The sequence below is a fragment of the Callithrix jacchus genome, chromosome 8 (genome assembly GCF_049354715.1).
Source record: "Callithrix jacchus isolate 240 chromosome 8, calJac240_pri, whole genome shotgun sequence".
Classification (NCBI taxonomy): domain Eukaryota; kingdom Metazoa; phylum Chordata; class Mammalia; order Primates; family Cebidae; genus Callithrix; species Callithrix jacchus.
Genome location: NC_133509.1, coordinates 97,684,298 through 97,706,835, shown reverse-complemented (window position 1 = coordinate 97,706,835; position 22,538 = coordinate 97,684,298). Strand labels below are relative to the sequence as shown.

Sequence of the window (22,538 nt, the reverse complement as noted above, 5' to 3'; positions counted from 1 at the left end):
CGTTGGATTCCTTATTCATAGCGTATGAAAAACTGAGACTTTTCTTTTTTGGTTTTTAAGGTTGGACGAAATTTGCCCGATTGACAAGGGCTTTGACAAATAGCCGAAGTGTTTTGCAGCAGCTCACGCCAATGAATAAAACAGAGGTGGTTCACAAACATTCAAGATTAGCTGAAGTAAGTATGAGATAAACTTTGCTTCCCAAGATGGTGGTGTTGGTACATTTTTCTTCCCCAAAATGATTTAATATAGATGTATCTGGTTATGATCTTATAAATACTTAGCTGATAATTTATGTTTCCTTTGTAGAAATATAGAAATTCCAAATATTTCTGTTTATTCTCTCCAACTTTTGAAATGGGAATGTAGCTTTTGACATTGCAGGTCATGTCTGTAGAGTACAAGGTTTTTTTGAGCATATGAGATAGGGAGTTCATTCATTGCTTCATGTATATATGCAGCAAACACATATTGAGGATGTGGTCTGTGCTTGGCATTCTGCAAAGGATGTAAAGATAAGTAAGAAATGGGCTCTGTCATCAAGGAGTTAAATATCCAACAGAGGAAACTGATCATAGGATGTGAAAAATACTATGACAGGGTGCAGTGGAAGCCCATGCAGGAGAATTTGCCCAAACATGGGGCCATAGGGAAGGCTGCCTGAGTGAGATGATACCTGGGCTGCGTGAATCTTGAAGGGAAAATGTAAGCGTTAGTCAGATAAAGTAGGGATGTAGTTTATTCCTACCAGGGAGGCCAGCATGTACAAAGGCTCAGAGATGAGGTAGTATGATGACGTTGAGGATGACTTTAGTGTAGTTGAATTCAGATGGGGAAGGAGAAAGTAGGGTGGCATGTAGTGAAATGGTGGTGTTTGGTGTCTCATGTGCCAGGAAAATGACCTTTGTGCCTCAAAATAATCTCTCAAAGGGAGGTGGGTCCTACTTGGTTTCTTGTGAAATTCCATGTTTTTATTGTGTTAATTCAAAAACTTTATTCTAAGAAGAGGTTCACAGTTTTTACCAGATTGCCATAGGGTTCCAAGGCATGACATGATTAAAACCTTCTGCTTGACCTAGTGGCTCTGTGGGGAATGGGTAGGTAGAGAAATCAGTCAGAAAGTCCTAGAGGTAAGTCAGTTAGAATGACCATGGTTGCCAGCAAGATAGTGGTAGCAGAAGTGGGATTGCAGACGCATTCAGATTAGGGTGAACACATTTGTTGATACATTAGAATAGTGTGTGAAACAAGGGGTTGAGTCCAGTCCAGTTCTATGTGTTTGATTTAGACGACAGCATAGATAGTACTGTTGGTTAATAAAATGACAACTATAAGAGGAAGGAAAGAAGATTTGAGGACAATGACTCTGAGTTTGGTTTTTGGCATACTAAGTTTGAAGAGCCCTATAGGAAGTCCTAGTGCAGATGCCTGAACAGCAGGGAGATTTATGGGTCTGGCACTCGGGAAGGATACTTGAGTTTGAGTTCTAGGCTTCAGTGTCATCCTCACAGTTATGGCTGCGTAAGTCATGTGACTAGACGATGTTACCCTGAGACTAAAGAGAAAAAAATGAGGACAGAACTCTGAGGCCACTAATAGCTTTATTGTTCACATGTCTTCTATAACCATAATTTGTATTACTCATATGAAAGATGACAAAAAGCTCATTAAGCTACCAAAACTATGCTGAGCACTACGTTTGTACTCACAAAGCATTCTCAGGTAACTTTTACCAAAAGAGAGAAAGATAAAATAAAATCCAAATGCTTGTCATTTTCTCTGCTGCAGAAAAGTGAGTTGAGGCACTTCAGAGTAACTTTCTTAAACTCACTGTAAATATTGAATCTGGTTTGAGGAGATTAAGAAGTATATTCCCTGAATTTGGAAGACTCTGGAGTTTTTCTTAGACCATGGCTAACAAAAAGACTTTTGGTTTTCTGCTCCAAATAGCACTGTTAGCTTGGGGAAAGATGAATCCTTTAATGTACAGACATGTTTCTGAAGACCAAAATAAGATATTAATATAACTAAATATTGGCTAGTAATAATAATCACAATATTTAAAAGATAATATGCAGTTAGTATAAGATTTAAAGCAGACAATGAGATATATCTTTCTTTTACAAAAAGGCTTAAATTTTGGAGCTATTTCCTCTTTTGCCTAGAGTTGCCATTTTCTTTCTATAAATCCAGGTGAAATTTAGAAGCTTGTTTCTGTGGTTGTTGATTTTAGAGTCATGATTCCTTTGGGGTCTCAGCCACACCTTATTCAGGGTTTTTCTTTTGTTTGTTATGCAACAGAGCGAGAACAAGTAGAAGGGGACCGTAGAGAGGAAAATCTTCTTTGGCACCCAGAATCACTCAGCATTGCTTTTTCTCTATGTCAGGGGAAGAGAAAGAAACTTTCCCCTTGACATTTTCTCATTTTTATTTTTGAGAAACTAATTCCTATTTCATCACATCTGTTTTTTTTTTTCACTTTTCTCTGTGATTAGTGTTAGTTTCTTTATCAGTCATCCCTTATTCATTAACCTGATTCTGATATACAGCTGCTCTCTGTCAGATCTTAGGGTCGATTTCAGAGAGCATACAGAAATAATAACAAGACTGTCAATAGAGATTTAGTCTGAGGACCTGCAGAGCATGCTCTTAGATCTCCAAAAATAGACATAAAAGAAATACCAAATAAGTACAATATTATTTTTCCAGTGGTACTCAAAACTCACAGAATTTGGTTTTGCTAGGGAATTTTAGGCTCTTTCACTTTTTCAGAGACAGATAAATTTAATCTCCATTCTACCTGATCCCCCACATTTGGAGCTGATCCCCAGTTTCAAAGATTCCAGTTTCCACATAGGTAGTTAATGAATTTTCCAGATGCATTGCCACCCTGCTGATTGCCTTCAGCTTGTTCACTTTTGTGTTGTGTAGGATAAATACATGCACCCGCCGCATCAGTCAGTGCGCCTGACTCTGTTGGAGTCAATGCTCTTAGATCTTCAGAGAGAAAGAATGTGTCTGTATTGGTACAAAAATACATCAAAAATGTGATTTCATCCTCTGTCCACCAAAGGCTTATTGCTTATAAAAGCACAAATGAAATAACAATGAAAGTGAAGAGTCTGTTACTCACTGTTTTATAAAAGAGCCCAGGGACAGAGTGAAGATTAAGGTAGTGCTTTGCATACGAAAAAGATCAAGCCCAGACACTTATGTACTATTTTTTGTTGTTGTTGCCATTTTCCTCTTCCTTGTCCTCCTCTACCCTTTCCTCCTCCTCTTCTTATTCCTCCTTCTCGTCCTCGTCTTGCATCTGTTGGAGGGCTTTACATATGCAAATCACTGTCTAGAGAATTTTGTCCTGATGTCTAAAGAAATGTAAGACAGAGATCTTACCTTGGGCTGTACATTGTAACTACCTGGGAATATTTGAAAATATAGATTCTCTGACAACCCAAACAAGACTAATTTAATTGTCCTCCAGGGTGGAGTCTAGGTATAAGTATACTGTATTCTTTTAAAACTTCCGCAGATGATTCTAATGTATAGCCAGGTTTAAGAAGTTCTGGGCTTAGGGTGATGCCATTCCATCATTAGAGAAGACCTGAATTAATCTGGGGCACTGAGCAGGGCTGACATCTGTTAGCGTGGTAGGCACAGTGTCCACATGGGCCCCACTACACTTTTACAGGCCCACAAGATGTTTCAATTTCTATTAACACCAGAAGAAAAAAGGGTAACTTTTAGGTAAAAACAAGCATTGAATGTGTGATATTAATATATTTATCTTTGTAGCAGTGCTGTTATTATATATTTATATAATATATAATATATTATATATATATCTTACCTTGGGCTGTACATTGTAACCACCTGGGAATATTTGAAAATATAGATTCTCTGACAACCCAAACAAGACTAATTTAATTGTCCTCCAGGGTGGAGTCTAGGAATAAGTATACTGCTCTGTCGCCCAGTCTGTCTCTGTCTCTGTCTTGTGTGTGTGTATATATATTATATACATATTATTATATTATATTATATTATATATTATATTATTATATTATGTAATTATATATTAATTATTTAATATAATTATTAGATATATATATAATAACAGCACTGCTGCGAAGTATGTGAGTATGTGTGTGTGTGTGTGTGTGTGTGTGTGTGTATATGCACACACAAGACAGAGACAGAGTCTTGCTCTGTTTCCCAGTCTGGAGTGCAGTGAGTGGTGCGATCTCAGCTCACTGCAATCTCCACATCCCAAGTTCAAGAGATTCTCCTGCCTCAGCCTCTTGAGTAGCTGGGACTATTGGTACCTGCCACCATGCCTGGCTATTTTTTTTGTATTTCTAGGGTAGATGGGGTTTCACCATGTTGGTCAGGCTGGTCTTGAACTCCTGACCTCAAGTGATCTGCCTGTCTTGGCCTCCCAAAATGGTGGGATGACAGATGTGAGCCATTGCACCTGGTTTTTTTAAAATTTACTTTTTTAATGGGAGGAAGGAGTTCAGGAAGGCACGATGGCTTAGGGTCCACGAAGGTGGTAATGTACCCTGGCACTGAGTTTGTTCTTATTTTCCAAGTTTGATTTGTGCTTAAACATAAACTGTGTATATATAAATGGTAAAATACTAACATTGAATGTGAAGGTAATTTTCAGGTTTAACACAGTGAAATTGGAACTGACAGGCTAGTGGTTGAAAGGCAAAAGGAAAGCCATAATTATGTACAATTGTATGTATGTAATACTTCATCCCAACATGAAGCTTATGCTCCTGGTAGGATAATTTGCTGTTAAGTAATTTAAGACATTATGGGTAAAATATAATTAAGGTGCTAATAATGGCAAATACATGAAATATCTTTACATATATTCTTATAATCCACAAAATAAAAATAACAATTCGAACATACCATTAAAGAGACCACCAATGATGTTTTTCACATCAAAAATAGTGACAATGGAAATTATATTCCTAGTTTTCAGATATGTAAGTTCAATATATGAGAGGAACTTTAGAATATTCTCTCAAGCTTCCAAAGATGCTAGTATATTTGTTTTGCTTTGTGGCATTTATTATAACTCAGAGTTACATGTTAACAAGTATTTTTATTTTTATTCACTTCTACATATAAATAGTTAATGCATTTATGATTTTATGATTTGGACTTTTTGACTCCTACCTCCTGGGTTCCATTAGTCCTAGAGACACTGAATAATTGAATCCTACACTGGGCAAAGGTGTTGGAAATATTAGAAAATTTCCATTTACCGAATTCTTTAACACATACATTGTCTTTGGTTTCATTGATGGTACAGGACGGAAGTTTTTGATTTGCCCCTTCAACGGTTTTTTAGAATTCTCAGTTTCCAGATTCCAAAAGACAGTGCTGTGTCCCATGTTTGTTACCTTTGCCCAGGGATACACAAACCTCTACTCTTGTTCTGTCATCTGCTTTTTATCTTTGTTTTCTATTATAATTAGACCTAATTAGAGCAATTCAAAGTTTATACAACCTTATACTGAATTTTTTCCATTTGTCAAATAGGTATACAGAAACAAACTTGGATATTTAGTATTTTTTTACCCCAAGGGAAATTTATATTTGGGCAAGAAACACAATATTCTTTAAGTCCAGATAGAAGGGAGAAAAGTAAAAAGCAGGCAATACTCTTTACAACCCTTTCCACTGCTGAATCAGGGACCTTGCTGTGTATCACTCAACAACATCACCAGCAGTGGGATGCCGGGGATCAGCGAGGCCATCAGAATCAAAATCATGCTCCCTGAGGTGCTAAATGTGTACAAAGAATAGATAATGGTGTGTCACTCACATAACTGCTGGACAGTCCATGAGAGATGTGATTGTAGGCAGGCTTGCAGAATGAGTGTGTAGGAGGCACTTGCAGTGTGGACATCCAGCAGTGTAGTGGATCAGTGTTAGTTAATGCGTCATAGCAGGCCAGATGGAACAGCAGAGAGATCAGCTTTGATGGAGCGATTGGACTTGGAATGACTTCCTCTAAACAAATTTTGGAACAACTCAGGAGAAGAGGCAGGCAAAACTATAGAGCATGACTGGATGTGGTTTGACTGCCAGTAAATTTGAATTCGTCACCGACTGGGCAGAGATAACCTAGTCATTTATAAACACATTTTCTCTCTTTTAGGTTCTTCAGCTGGGATCAGATATCCTCCCTCAGTATAAACAAGAAGCGCCAAAGACGCCACCACACATTATTTTACATTATTGTGCTTTTAAAACTACTTGGGATTGGGTGATTTTAATTCTTACCTTCTACACCGCCATTATGGTTCCTTATAACGTTTCCTTCAAAACGAAGCAGAACAACATAGCCTGGCTGGTACTGGATAGTGTGGTGGATGTTATTTTTCTGGTTGACATCGTTTTAAATTTTCACACGACTTTCGTGGGGCCCGGTGGAGAGGTCATTTCTGACCCTAAGCTCATAAGGATGAACTATCTGAAAACTTGGTTTGTGATCGATCTGCTGTCTTGTTTACCTTATGACATCATCAATGCCTTTGAAAATGTGGATGAGGTAAGTTTTTTGTTTTGATTTTCTGAGTACTATGGGTCATTAGTTTTGAAAACATCGGGATAAATGGATTCCACAGATAATCCAAACCTCTTTTTAGCCACCACTTTCAACTTTCTTGAAACCCTTGCCAAAATGTATTGTATTTGATTAGTTTAAATTAGTTATTATCTATTTCTTTTCCTTGATATCTATTGAAAGTGCTAATTACTAGAAATTGGAGGTTGTGGATGGAAGAAGTGGAGGAGAAGAAAAGTGGCTTGTATCTGAAGTCAGATGTGGTTCACAAACTAGATAATTGATTGAAAGAAGATATTAGGTTGGTGTAAAAGTAATTGTGGTTTTCTCGGTTACTTTTAATGGCAAAAACCACGTTTACTTTTATAACAACCTAATAAGTAGATGCATTTTCTTTGAAAAGCTGCAGCATTTAAAAACTACGTGTTCACAAATCTTTGGACTCCTACTCTCAAGACACATGTGATAACAGTGGTAGAGTTCACATAAAGATAAGACGCTTTCATGAAAGAGCAGTTCTTGAATGTTTGCCACTTTGGTTTCTGCCTCATAGCTTTTGCTTTACATTTTGTCTGAATATATTTGTGGGTATTGGATGACATATGAGTCCATTTTCACACTGCTATAAAGAGACAACCTGAGACTGGGCAATTTATAAATGGAAGAGATTTAATTGACTCAGTTCTACGTGTCTGGAGAGGCCTCAGGAAGCTTCTAGTCATGATGGAAGGTGAAGGGGAAGCAAAGACTTTCTTCACATGTTGGCAGGAGGGAAAAAGGAGCACAGGGGAAATGGCCACCTTTATAACCACTAGAACTCCCTCACTGTCATGGGAACAGCATGGGGAAAACTGCCCCCAGGATCTAATCACCTCCCACCAGGCCCTCTCTTGACATGTGGGGATTACAATTCAAGATGAGATTTGGGTGGAGACACAAAGCCAAACCATATCCGATGACTTCTGATGTCTTGTCTAATTTAAGACTCTGCTTCTTCAGTGTTATCCGTGTACCTAGAAGTACTTAAAACATGTAAAAGCTTAAAAAAACCACTTCATCTACAGCTTCTCAGCCTCTAACTTAATAGTGGATGATATTTAAGTTGTTACACCAGGCTAATAGGTTATAACCAGTAATTTCAATTCATAATATATAATAGAGTCAGTATAGAATATATCTATTATGAAAATATATTCATAACGATAATGTTACTAACCCAGTTGTCCTAAGATGTGCCTATAGTTTCTACTCTGTAAACTGCTCAGATGGAAGAATCTCCATTGTATTGTTATTGTTGCTGTTGTTACACCATGTGTGTTGGAAGACAGATTGAAACTTTTCTTCAGGGATTTTTCCATAAAATATTTACATTTAATCAACTGTAATAATGCTATAAATATTATTCCCCCAAATTGAAGTGTAGGCATTGTATTTTGATATAGTACATGTAATTATTACTTTATAAATTATGGGAAAAGAGAAATCATAGTAATTTATTTTCCAAGTTTTGATTCCACCTATATCAAGCTTTCAGAGGTTTATTTTTTTCCATATTTATCTTCTGGAGTGAGTTCAAGGAGTTAATTTTGAAAATACAAATCAGATGAATATTTGTATTTTCAAAATTAAGTAGCCATTTATATTTTGCACACTACACAGATGATTACATGAATACATTGAGATTTTGGTTATTTAGAACCTAGGCCTAAAGATTTTAATAAAAACATCACTCATGTGGAATCCAGAAAAGTTCATCTCATAGAGAGTAGAATGATGATTACCAGGGCTGGGGTGAATGGGGAGATGGGCAAAGAATACAAAATTCAGGTAGATGGAACTAAATCCAAGAAATCTATTATACAACATGGTGACTATAGTTAATAATATACTAGATTCTAGAAAAATGCTAAGAAATTGGGTGTGAATTGTTCCCATTGCAGAAATGGTAACTATGTGAAGAAACACATATGTTAACTAGCTAGATTCAGTCATTCCGCAATGCATACATGCTTAAAAATGACATGTTGTACATAGTAAATACATGCAATTATTTCTGTCAATTAAAAATAATCCAAATATTGGCTTGATTAGTATTACAGTAAGTACATTGTATAATAAATACATTTATAATTGTATATAATACTGCAATTATATATATTAAAAGATTCTCAACTTTGCTCGTATTCAAGAAATGCAAAGTAAATCTACAATAAATACTATTTTCATTTATCACGCTGCAAAGATCAAAACTATGTTAGAACACTAGGCTGTTGAGTGTAGGAGCCAAGTAGGTGAACTGCAGAAATCTGCTTTTATAAACATCGGCTGAGTGGAGCACAGTCAGCGGCACCCTTGGTCCGGCTCCTGGCTTTAGAAAGCCCACTGCTGGCATCTCTTCCCAAGTCAGCATTTAGTGATCTCACAGTGGTAGTTTGAAATTAGCCACAGTGGGAGTATTTACACTACAGTAAGTAACAAAAGCTACAAATCAAGGCCTTTGTAAAAAACTTTCTGTAGAGCCAGTTGTTAATCATTTTCCAATGCGTCACTGAACACAGTTAACTGAAGGCTGCTGCCTTTTCTGATCTGCTGCAGCTCACATATTGAAGCTGGGCTCACATATTTCCCCAGGGCTGGTCCCAGGCAATGTCTGAGTATGGTGGGAATACTATAACTTGCCCATACCTGCCACTTTTGCTCTGGGACTGTCTACTGTGTAAAAGCATAAGCTCTTCTTCCTACCTGAGTCTTCCTTCCCTCTTTCACAGGTGTTAGACCTGCATTATTGTCCAAAGGCTCTTCCTGTTCCTCTGCTCCCCACATTGTCCATCCCAGACATCTACCTCAGTGAAATTCTTGTGTAAATAACCCTGGCTTGGCTTCTACTCCTTACAGGACCTCAGTTGATCAAGTGGGATGTGGCACATCACTCTTGTATACTGCTCAGGGGAGAATGAATTGGTAAAATCTGTATAAAGAATAGTTGGCAATGTCTCATTGTAAAAAACAGAAGACCCTACAGGCAATCACTTTCATATTTTTCAGGGGATTCTTTTATTATTTGCTTCCATGTCACCAAACAACATGATTACATATATACCTTTTTGTCAATCTTAGGTTTTGTCTTTGACTTCTCATTATGAAAGGTGAGATTTTAGCTTCCCTTTCTACTTTCTGTCACTGTTTTCATGCACCATTTTTATCACTTCATTCTTACAATATATCATCCTTTTGATTCAATAAATATTAAGTGTTGATGTTTTTATTATTAGTTTTTTTTTTGGAGACAGAGTTTTGCTCTGTCACCTAGGCTGGAGTGCAGAGGTATGATCACTGCAACTTCTGCCTCCCAGGTTCAAGTGATTCTCCTGCCTCAACCTTACAAGTAGCTGGGACTACAGGTGCACACCACCACACTTGGCTAATTTTTAAACAATATTTTTCGTAGAAACAGGGTTTCACCATGTTGGCCAGTCTAGTCTTGAACTTCTGACCTCAAATGATCTGCCCGCCTCAGCCTCCGAGTGTTGGGATTACAGGCATGAGCCACTGGGGCTGGCCAAGTGTTATTATTATGACTGCAAATATGCACTTTCTACCTGATCCTTGTAGCATGTAGCATGCTATAACTACTTTTCTTTTTCTGTACTTTCCATTTTTCTGGGAGCTGATAACTGTTTGATTTTATGTCTTCTGTGTTCTTATCACTAATCCAACCACAATGTTCTCTGACAATTATCTAAATCTTCTTTCATTACATTAATGCAAGAGGTATTCTATCAATATCATTTTCTTAAACCTCTCTTTACTCTTTCACCTGATTGATAGTTGAGCTAGCTATAATATTCTTGGCTAGAGATAATTTTCCTTCAGAATTTTGAAAGATACAATGCTGTTGTACTCTACCTTCCAGTAATTCTGATAAGAAACAGAAGTCATTATTATTTCTGGTCCTTTATATGTAACCTGTTTCCTCCTTCTGGAAGTTTTATATGTCTTCTCTGTCCCAATGTTCTGTAACTTTCTGATGATATGCCTTTGTACAGGTCTATTTTCATCAGTTTTGATGGGTATTAACTAGGTAGTTCTTTTCAGTTTGGAAAAGAATGACTACTGTCTTAATATTTTCCCTATTATGATTTTCTCCAGCCCTCTGGCCTTTTTTAAACATTCTCTCTTTCTGGAACTCCTTTTATTCAGATATTGTACCTATGGGACCAGTCCTGGAATTTCTGTTTTGTTTTGTTAAAATCTCCTATTTTTCAATTTTTTATCTTTTTGCTACAGTTTCTGGGAGATTTCTTCCACATTATTTTCTAACTTTCTTTACCACTAACAATGCTTTTCTTGCTTAAGGTCTAGTTTGCTTAATACTATTGTAGCTAAATTAGCTTTTGTACAGTTGGTGTGTATTTGGTTTGTATATTTCTGAATATATATTTTATGAGTAGTATATGGATTCTGAAAGTTTTTAACAGGCAAATTTAATCTGTTTATATTTATTGTGATTAATTACATTTTGATTTACTTAGTACATCTTATTTTCCATTTTCAAATGCCTTTTTTTAATATTTGTTTTTCTGGGTTTTTTTCTTTTGTTTTTCCAGGTTTTGGATTGATTGGTCTTTTCTTTAATCTCTTGGATTTCTCCTACAGATTTGGAAGTTTTTCTGTTAATCGATTACTCTTACATTTTTAACATCAGTGTTTGACTTAACAAATTCCAGAAGCTTATAAGTGTCTTTACCTTTCTTCATTTAATTCAAGGACTTCTCTTCTCCTTCATCTCTCAAATTATTATTATCTTTTATTTTGGGTCTATAGTGTTTTTAATTTTTTCCTTTTAGTTATTGTATAATTATCACATGAATATTTGTCAATTCTTATTTAGATTTAGCCATACGTTTATCAGCTCCTTCATTCACACTATTTTATGTATTCTTGGCCTTCTTTCTGGGTCAGTTCCTGTAGATTAGCTCTTTATTACCCCTTGTTATTACATCCACCTTTCTGGAACATATTTCTTTCAGGAAGCCTGCTTACATCATTCCCAAGCAGCTTTAATTAATATCTTCACCCTGTTTTGTCTTCACTTATGCATATGTATATGTATGTACCTTAATACAGTTAAAAATATTTTTTTCTTTTGTTGATTTATGTGTGTTCATAAGCATTACATCAGCTGTTAGATGTTCTGGAGTCTTGTGCCTTGTCTAGGACATGTTTGTTGTGAGACTTTGAGCAAATTACTCTGGTTCTCAGTTTCCATGATGTAAAACAAGGGAAGGAGTGTATAGCTAAATTACTTACATCACAAGGTGGTTATAAGGAACAAATGGGAAAAGGGATGCTAATACATTTTGCTTGTAGAATTCTGCAACTCCGATAGGGTATTATTATTTCATTTGTATGTGTTTGTTTCATCAGCTTGATTATAAATCCTGTGATGGTGAAGAATGTGACTTCCATCGCCTTGGTATTTCTTCATTGCTCTTAAGGTATACTGGTGACTTATTGACATGAGCAGTAAAATGTTAGCAAGGTTTTAGTAAATTGTACAATGACATAAAAATAAAATAGAACTTAAAGCTGAGGAGGAAGTACATTAATAGTGACTTGGGAGTAAGAGAGAATATGAGTCTGAAAATTACAGTATAATCCTTTTAAATGATGTAAGTGCAGAATGACTTAGAAGACTTAATAACATTCTTTATTTTCAAGATTGTCGACATGCTCTCTGAAGGTAGTTTGGTTACCAGGAATTCATGAACTGAATATGTGATTCTTTAAGAAAATCATGAGGCATAAAAGACAGATTCCATTAAAGACAGTGTTCTATTTAAAAAGAAGGATCATAAATTTTCTAAAAGCTGGATACAGGGGGTAAAAGAATGTTGTCACTAAGAATTCAAAGAATAGGATTGTGCTTCTTTGTAGTATGCATTTGAATACAGCTTTGGGAGGTTCAGGAAGCTTAATTTCTGCAAGATTAGAGGGAGCTGAGCCATAGAACATCAGCAAAGATGGAGCAGCTGCAGATAACACACTGTTTGGTAGCATAGGAGGATTTAGGAAATATGATACATGGGGAATTTTGATGATAATGACTGGTCTTAAGTGATAAACATTTAAAGTAGGTCAAAAAAATGAAATTGGGAAAAGATTACTCATACATTGCTTTAGGAGGAAGAATGAATAGAACGATAACTGCTAAGTGGAAGTATATAAATACTCTTAATTTTCTGAAAAGTTTATGGAAAACAATTTTCTAAATTATTGTTTTATCATGAATTATGCTTGTCAAGCTTCCACGTGCATTATTTCACTTTATCCTATATAATTACATTAATAATGTTTATTTCCGATCTAGTCATTTAAGCAAGCATAGGAAATCAAAGATGCTAATCATGCGTCTAGGCTTTATGACTTTTGTCAGTCTAAAATCCTCTTTGCCCCTTTTTTGTTACCATCTCAGACCTTCTAGAAAGAATAGCATGTTAGAAATTGTTATTTAATACAGTTGGCTTACAGAGGCTTGATGGCTTTTTTTTTTTTTTCCTGTGCTGAATGATCTATCAGCACTGTGATGCCTGGATATATCACAGTTTATTTATTCATTCACCTACTGAAGAACATCTTGGATGCTTCCAAGTTTTGGCAATTATGAATAAAGCTGCTATAAACACTCATGTGCATGTTTATATGTGGACGTAAGTTTTAAACAAATTTGGGTAAATACCAAGAAACATGATTCTGAATCATATGGTAAGACTATGTTTAGTTTTGTAAAAAACTTTCAAACTGTCTGTCTTTCAAAGTGGCAGGATCATTATGTATTACAATCAACAATGAAACAGAATTTCTGTTGGTCCACATCCTTGCCAACATTCAGTGGTGTTAGTATTTTGGAATTTGACTATTCTAATAGATGTGTATGGTATTTGTTTTAATGTATCTGTTTTGATGTTTTAAAATTTGCAATTGCCAAATGGCATATGTTGCTGAACATCTTTTCTTATAGTCTCACAGGAATATCTTCTCGGGTAAGATGTGTGTCTAGATCTTTTGTTCATTTTCTCCTCAGGTTGTTTTTAATTGTTTTAAGAATTCTTTTTATATTTTAGATGATAGTACTTTATTAGATATGTGTTTTGCAAATATTTTCTCTCAGTTTGTGACTTGTCTTCTCATTCCTTAGATTGTGACTTTTGAAGAGCAGAATTTTAAGTTTTAAAGAAGTACAGCTTATCAATTCTTACTTTCATGGGTTGTGCCTTTGGTGTTGAATCTAAAAAGTTACTGTCATACTCAAGGTCATCTAGATTTTCTCCCATGTTATCTTCTCTAAGTTTTATAGTTTTGCATTTTATATTTATATGATTCCTTCTGAGTTAAAGTTTGTGAAGGGTGTAGGGTCTGTGACTAGATTTACTTTTTAAAAAATGTGGATATCCAGTTGTTACATCACTATTTGTTGAAAAGATTGTTCTATTGCATTGCCTTTTCACCTTTGCTAAGATCAGTTGATTATATTTATGTGGTCTATTCCTGGATTCTTTATTCTGATCAGTTCATCTATCTGTCCATTTTTTCACAAATGCCGCACTCTCTTTATTGCTCTAGTTTTATAGTTACTCTTAAAGTCATGTAGCATCGGTCTTCTAATTTTGCTCTTCAACTTCAATATTGTAGTGACCATTCTGAATTTTTCACCTGTCCACATAACCTTTAGAATCAGTCTACTGGTATCCACAAGATAACCTGCTAGGCTTTTGATTTGGTTTTCATTGTCTCTAGATCATTTTGAGAAGAACTGACATCTTGACAATATTGACTCTTACTACCTATGAGCATGAAATATCTCTTTATTTAGTTCTTCTTTGATATATTCAATCAGTTTTGTAGTTTTCCTCATACAGATCATGTACACATTTTATTATATTTACATTTATGTATTTTGTGGGGGTGCTAAAATAAATGGCATTATGTTTTTTGTTTCAAATTCTACTTGTGCCTTGCTGGTGTACAGGAAAGCAATTGCCTTCTGTGTATTAACCTTGTGACCTGGAACCTTGCTATAATTACTTATCAGTTTCATGGTTTTTGGTCAATTTATTCATGTTTTCTACATAATCATCTCATCTCATAGATAAACATCTGTGAACAATGACATTTTTATTTCTTCCTTCCCAATAAATGTGCTTTTTCTTGTTTTATTGCATTAGCTAGAGTTTTCATGACGATATTGAAAAGAAGTAATAGAGGGAACATCTTTGCTGTGTTCCTGATCTTAGTAGGAAGCTTCTAGTTTTTCACTCTTTTTTCACTCTTCACTGTGATGTTAGTTGTAGGGTTATTTTTGTAGATTTTCTTTATTATATTGAAGAATTTCCTCTCTGCTTGTAGTTTGTTGAGAGTATTTTATCATGAATAGATGTTGGATTTGTTAAATGATTTATCTACATACATTAATATGATCATGTCATTTTCCTTTAGCTTGTTGATATGATGGATTACATTAAATGACTTTCAAATGTTGAATCAGCCTTGCATAACTACAACCAAATCCATTTGGTCACAGTGTATAATTTTTTAAATACATTGCTAGATTAAAATTTTAAAATCTAATACTAACAAAACTAGCATTTTGTCGAGAATTTTTACATTTATGTTCATGAGAGATATTTGTTTGTACTTTTCTTGTAGTGTCTTTGGTATTGGGGTAATTCTGGTCTCATAAAATGAATAAGAAAGTATGCTTTCTGCTTCTACCTTCTGGAAAACATTGTAGGAAATCAGTATAATTTATTCCTTAAATGTTTGATAGATTTCTCTTGTGAACCTATCTGGGCCTGATGCTTTGTTTTTTAGAAGGTTATTAATTATTGATACAATTTCCTTAATAGATGTAGTTCTATTCAGATTATTTTTTTATTGTGTGGGTCTTAGCAGATGTATCTTTCAAGGGTTTGGTTTATTTGATTATCAAATTTATCAAATCTGTGGGCAGAGTTGTTCATAGTATTTCTTAATTATCCTTTTAATATTCATGGAATTTGTAGTGGTGTCCTGCTTTCATTTCTAATATTAGTAATTTGTATCTTCTCTCTCTCTCTTGTTTCATTAGCCTGGCTAGAGGCTTATTGATTTAAATTTTTTTTTCTTTTGAGATGGAGTCTCACTCTGTCACCTATGCTGGAGTGCAATGGTGCAACCTCAGCTCACTGCAACTTCTGCCTTTTGACCTCAAGTGTTTCTTGTGCTTCAGCCTCTCTGGTAGCTGGGACTACAGGTGTGTGTGACCACACTTGGCTAATTTTTTGTATTTTAGTAGAGACAGGGTTTCACCATGTTGCCCAGTGTGGTCTTGGGCTCCTGAGCTCAGGTGATCTGCCTGCCTTGGCCTCCCAAAATGCTGGGATTACAGGCATAAGCCACTGTGCCCAGTCAAAAAAAATTTTATTTTAAGTTCTAGGATACATGTGCAGGATAGGCAGGGCTGTTGCATAGGTAAACTTGTGTCATGGTGGTTTGCTGCACCAATCAACTCCTCACCTAGGTATTAAGCCCCACATGCATTAGCTATTCTTCCCGATGCTCTCCCCCCCCTCCCCTATACTGCCCCATCAGGCCCCAGCGTGTGTTGTTCCCCTCCCCATGTCCATCTGCTCTCACTGTTCAGCTCCTACTTATGAGTAAGAACATGTGGTATTTGGTTTTCTGATTTTTTAAAATCCTTTCAAAGAACCAGCTTTTAGCTTTGTTGATTTTTTAAAATGTATGTCCTATTTTCTTTTTCTTTTTCTTTTTTTAGAAAGAAAGGAAGGGAGGAAGGAAGGAAGGAAGGAAGGAAAAGAAAGAAAGAAAGAATCCCTAGTAAATTTCTGGGCAAACAAAATTCTCTCTTAGATGTCTCCCGCTCAATTTCCCAAGTTAGCTTATTTTCTTCCTTAACATTTTGGGGGTACGCTGACTAATCTGCACTTTCTTTCTTTCTTTCTTTTTTTGAAAGAAAGGAAGAGAAAGAGAAAGGGGGAGAGAGAACAGGAGTCTTGCTCTATTGCCCAGGCTAGAATGCAATCTAAAAATAGGTATTAAAAACCTCTTTTATGCCAATGGTTGTGCTTAACAGTGGAGACAGGAAGGAATAAGGGAAGAAAATAACAAACAGCCAACCAATATTTCATTTAAGTCTGTGAAGTGCTATGCAAATGCTGAAGAGTGATTTACTTCCAATTATGTGGTTACTTTCAAAGTAGGTGTAATGTGATACTGAGAAAAATGTATGTTCTGTGGACCTGGGGTGAAGAATTCTATAAATATTCACTGAGTTTACTTGTTCCAGGTCTGAGTTCAAATCATAGATGTCCTGTTAATTTTCTATCTTGTTGATCCATTGAATATTAACAATGTGTTGTCAAAGTCTCCTGCTATTATTGTGTGGGAGTCCAAGTCTCTTTATAAGTCATTAAGAACTTGTCTTATGTATCTGGGTGTTCCTATATTGGATGCATATATATTTATGATCATTGACTCCTGTTGTTGCATTGATCCTTTTACCATTATCTAATATCCTTCTTTGTTTCTTTTAGTCTTTGTTACTATTAAAGTCTATTTTGTCAGAGACCAAAGTTACAACTCCCTTTTTTTTTGTTTTTTTTCCTCTCCATTTGATTGGTAAGTCTTCCACCAACCCTTTGTTTTGAGTCTTTGTGTGTCCTTGCTTATGAGATGGATCTGGATACAGTGAACCGATGGGTTTTGACTTTTTATTCAATTTGCCTGTCTGTGTCTTTGATTGGGGCATTTAATCCATTTAAATTTAGGATTAATATCAATATTTGTGAGTTTAATATTGTCATTTAATGCTAGCTGGCTATTTTGCCCATTAGTTGATATAGATTCTTCATTTTGGAGATACTCTTTACCTTTTGGTAAGTATTTGGGATGACTGATACTGGTTGTTCCTTTCTGTGTATAGTGCTTCTTTCAGAAGCTCTTGTAAAGCAGGCCTGGTGGTGGTGAAATCTCTGAGTGCTTGCTCGTTTGTGAAAAATTTTGTTTTTCCTTCATTTATGAAGCTTAATTTGGCTGGATATGAGATTCTGGGTTGAAAATTCTTTTCTTTGAGGATATTGAATAATGACCCCCACTCACTTCTAGTTTGTAGGGTTTCAGCTGAGAGATCTGCTGTGAGTCTGATAGGCTTCCCTTTATGGGTAACCTGACCTTTCTCTCTAACTGCCCTTAAAATTTTCTCCTTTATTTCAACCCTGGTGAATCTAATGATTATGTGTCTTGGGGTTGCTCTACTTGAGGAATATCTTTGTGGTGCTCTCTATATTACCTGAAGTTGAGTATTGTCCTGCCTTACTAGGTTAGGAAAGTTTTCCTGAATAATATCCCAAAGAATATTTTCCAGCTTGGATTAATTCTCTTCATGACATTCAGGTACACCTATCAAACGTAAATTAGGTCTTTTCACATAGTCCCATATTTCTTGGAGACTTTGCTCATTCCTTTTTACTCTTTCTTCTCTAATCTTGTCTTCTTGTTTCATTTAATAAAGTTGGTTTCGACCTCTGGTATCCTTTCTTCTGCCTTATCAATTTGACTGTTAAAACCTGTGCATACTTTGCAGTGTTCTTGTATTGTATTCTTCAGTTCCATTAATTCACTTATATTCCTCTCTAGATTGTCAATTCTCGTTAGAATTTCATCAAACGTTTTTTCAAGGTTCTTAGTTTCTTTACATTGGGCTAGAACATGTTCTTTTTACTCACAGAAGTTTCTTATTATCCACCTTCTGAAGCCTAAATCTGTTAATGGAACGCACTCGTTCTCCATCAGGCCTTGTTCCCTTGTTGATGAGGAACTGTGATCCCCTGTAGAGGGAGAGGCGTTCTGATTTTGAGTATTCTCAGCCTTTTTACTCCGGTTTCTTCCCATTATTGTAAATTTATCCACCTGTCGTTTTTGTAATTACTGACTTTTCAAATTAGGTCTCTGAGTGGATGTCCCTTGTTGATTCTCAGGGCTGGAATCTGAGCAACCCACTGTGCCAGCTAAAACAGTGGCATTAAAATTCGTGGTGCTTTTCTGCCTGGGAATCTCCGGTCTGGCTTCCTTCTTGAGTCCCTTTTTCAATCAGCTGAATAGGCGACTCTGCCTTCCCAGAGCTCCAAACGTCGACCAAAATGGGACCCAGTCCCATTTACTCTGCACCAAGAACTGCCGTGCTGGCCACAAGAGTCGCGCTGGCGACCCGTGGGGCTCCTCCCCTGGGAATCTCCTGGTCCGTGAGCAACAAAAATTCATCTGAAAGTGTGGCATCCTCTCGTTCTCTGTGCTTTCACTGGGACCTACAGTGCTGCTTCTTGGATCTCTCTTCCCCTATTTTCATTTCATTTATTTCTTTTTTTTTTTTATCATTGCTTTTCTTTGACTTACTTTGGATTTAACTTCCTCTTGTTTTTCTAGTTTGCAAAGTGAAAGTTTAGATTTTTGATTTTAGCTTTTTGTCTCTTCTAGTATATGCATTCAAAGCTATAAATTTCCCTCTAAGCATTGCTTTTGCTATTTCCTGTCCTACACATTGTTAAATTGTATTTTCATTTTCATATAGTTCAAATTACTTTAAATTTCTTTTGAGATTTCTTCCTTGACTCCTGTGTTATTTGAAAGTGTGTTATTTAATCTCCTAGTAGTTGGAAATTTTTCAGATATTGTTCTGTTATTGATTTCTAATTTAATTCTATTATGGCCTGAAAGCAGACATTGTATGACTTCTATTCTTTTAATAAGCAAAGTGATTGTAATAACAACTTAAAAATTATTTATATTTATGTGGAGTATCGAATTAGTAGCTGATCCATACTTGTCTTTCATCTATAGGCTCAGGGAAGGTGTGTTGGTGACCCTATTTACCATCCTTTAATCATACTTCAAGAATTCAAATCCAGCAAAGATCTTTAGAGAGCTAAGAGGTATTATGCTTGATTTTGGAAGAATCAAAGGTAGATCTTGTGTTCCTTCAAGGCAGAGACTCGTCTTTCTAACTCATCTTGGATTTTTAGTACCTAGCAAGATGCCTGACGACTAATTGCCACACTACAAATATTTCTATGGAGGTGAATGAGGCATATCACATTTCCTAACTATACCTGCTTTTTGTTAATAATGGGAAAGATATGGCCAAAGGAAGCCTTTGTGGCACAATCTTAGCTGTGCTCTAAACTTTTTCTCCTCACGGATGTTAGGGCATAGCCTTTGACCACTATGTTCACATTTTCTCTCATGAGTTCCTTTCCATGAGTATTCTTTTTTTTTTTTTTTGAGGTAGAGTTTCACTGTTGTTACCCAGGCTGGAGTGCAATGGCACAATCTCTGCCCACTGCAACCTCTGCCTCCTGAGTTCAGGCAATTCTCCTGCCTCAGCCTCCCGAGTAGCTGGGACTACAGGTGCGCACCACCATGCCCAGCTAATTTTTGTATTTTTAGTAGAGATGGGGTTTCACCTTGTTGACCAGGATGGTCTTGATCTCTTGACCTCATGATCCACCTGCCTCGGCCTCCCAAAGTGCTGGGATTACAGTCCATGAGTATTCTTATGCTCTCATGTCAATAATCTTCCAGTCAGATGACCTGCCCTACCAGTTTTCCCCACATGTTTAAGGATTATGTTAGGGTTATACCTCCAAGCTGTGATCTCCCATTGGGAGTGCAAAGTATCGTGGACAAATAAATACAAAGGAGAACAAGATACAGTCTCTGAACAGATACCTACCTTCTACTTGGAGGGAAAAACTTTTTCACAAACTATTCAAGGGTGTAAATAAAGGAGGGGTCAGGGTGAAGGAGGGATAGGGAAGAAGTTTAGAGAAAGGGTAAGAGTCAGTCTCAAGTTCCAAATTGGAACATGATGGCTATCGTCAAAGCTTTTAATTTCTTTTTCTGGCTCGCATTGGTAGAGAATGTCATCAAGATTGGGTAATACACAGATTTCAAGATAGATGTTCTTCTTAGATTTGAAAAGTTTGGTGATGTTGGAGGAGCATTCCTTTGTGTGAGTTTCCACAGAGACAAAGTGGTCTGTCTAACTGAGGAAATTAGCTTTGAGAGGATAGGAAATAACAAGCAATGAGGATAGCAATGAGGTTCCTTTATTTGATTTTCTTGTTTACATAAAATTTTTTTTATCCATACTGATCTTCATTCATGGTAAATTATTCCTATTGTTAGGCATCAGGGGATGATTCTAACATAGAGGCAAAGAAGGTTGAAATATATTGGAATTTGCATGTTATAACTATTAAACAGTTTTTACCTTAGCTAATTATGAATACTTGCATAGAGGTTACTGTTTGTTGTCTTTCTGTGCAGTAATTATCCCCATGCTTGGGAAATCGTCATTTTGTTACTCTGCTTTTGGGGAAGTTCCAGTGGAGTTCATCCCTACTCCATGTAGCCATTTTAATGCTCATTTTATTCTGTGATGTCACTGCTTTCGCACAACACACACTAATTATAAAGAACATGTTCGTCTTTGTACTGAATTTCTTCTTCTTTAAGAAGTATTGCTGTATATTTAGTAAAGGGTTAACAAAATTATTTCTTCTGCTTGAGAGTTTAACCTTTCGTTAGCAGTCTTCCTTTGTTTCCCTGGGAACTGATGAAGGAAACGTCATTTATGTTTCTAGGCAATATTACTTGTGTTTTTAAAAATGGCTGGGCATGGTGGCTAATGCCTCTAATCTCAGTACTCAGGGAGGCAGAGGAAGGAGGATTGCTTGAGCCCAGGAGTTTGTGACAGCCTGGGCAACATAGCAGGACCATCATCTCCAAAAAAAAAAAAAAAAAAATCCCTCAGTAAATTGCATCTAGACTGTGAGGAACTTTTAATAAGGACACAATAGTGATGGGTTCCTTGATTGATGGAACTTTCAGAGTTCCCTCAGATATGAGCATATCTCTTGTGGGACTCTGAAACCTATGCCGGTGGCATTGTTATTAGAAGTATTAGATTAGGTAAAGCATGAGGCTGTCAAAAGCTATATCCTCAAATATTACCTACAAAACCTGTTAAAAAGACAAAGCTGAGTTGAATTTATTGCTTACCACAGGAAGAGGGAACACTGCCATGCAAAATTCTGGTGGTGTCTGGTGGTGTCCTCGGAGCAGGAAAGATAAGCACAGTATGAATTGAAAATAGAAAGTTTGATTTAAGGTGAGTTTTTAAAAACAGGGAGAGGCTAGAGGATTGGGCTTTATTAGAACTGGGTAAAGTTCAAGAATTTGATACAAAAGCCTGGGATTGGAGGAAACAGCAAGGCAAGAATTTTGAGGGACACAGTTCAAAGAATCTCAGGACATAAACTGTCTGCTGATACTTTTCACTAAAGAGTTAATAGGTCTTTGCAAAGTTCCTGTGATAAAAAAAAAAATCAAACCATTTTTCTGGGCAGGAGAGTCCTGGAGAAAGAGGGAGACATAGGAATAGTACAAAGTCATTCTAATGTAGACAACAAGATAAAGTTTTAGTTTTCAGTGTCCAGGCTGAGTGAGAGTGGTGGTGGTGGCGAGATCAGACTATTTCTCAAGGCTTTTAAGTCATGATGGTTCCAGTACATGCTGACTGAGTCTTTTTTTTCCTCACTTTTGAGCGGTCCTCCTAGGGAGACAGGGCATGGGATGCATAGCTCTGTGGACTGCTCCATAAACTACCATGAAGTCTATGCCCATGGAAGAGGATGCTAATACTACCCTTCTGATGAGCAGTGATTTCTATTCTGTGCCCTTCTGTCTGCTGATAAACAAGCATGATCTCTGACAGTAGTGTTTGAATGTTTAGTTGATCAGTATTACAGATACAGACTTTATGATCAAATGCCTAGTGTACATTTTCCTAGAAGATGCTAGTTCCCATTGTGATGCATTTGTTTTTGGGTAA

At 36.3% G+C, this 22,538-nt stretch overlaps 1 protein-coding gene across 1 annotated transcript in view; it reads left to right on the top strand.

Moving 5' to 3' along the window:
- The window catches only part of KCNH5 (potassium voltage-gated channel subfamily H member 5), a 371,870-nt gene that overhangs the window by 60,978 nt on the left and 288,354 nt on the right, over positions 1–22,538 (top strand). Inside the window, exons 5-6 of the mRNA XM_002753993.6 lie at positions 61–176; positions 6,182–6,574. Coding sequence (XP_002754039.1) covers positions 61–176; positions 6,182–6,574 — 509 coding nt within the window. The remainder of the gene's footprint in view (positions 1–60; positions 177–6,181; positions 6,575–22,538) is intronic.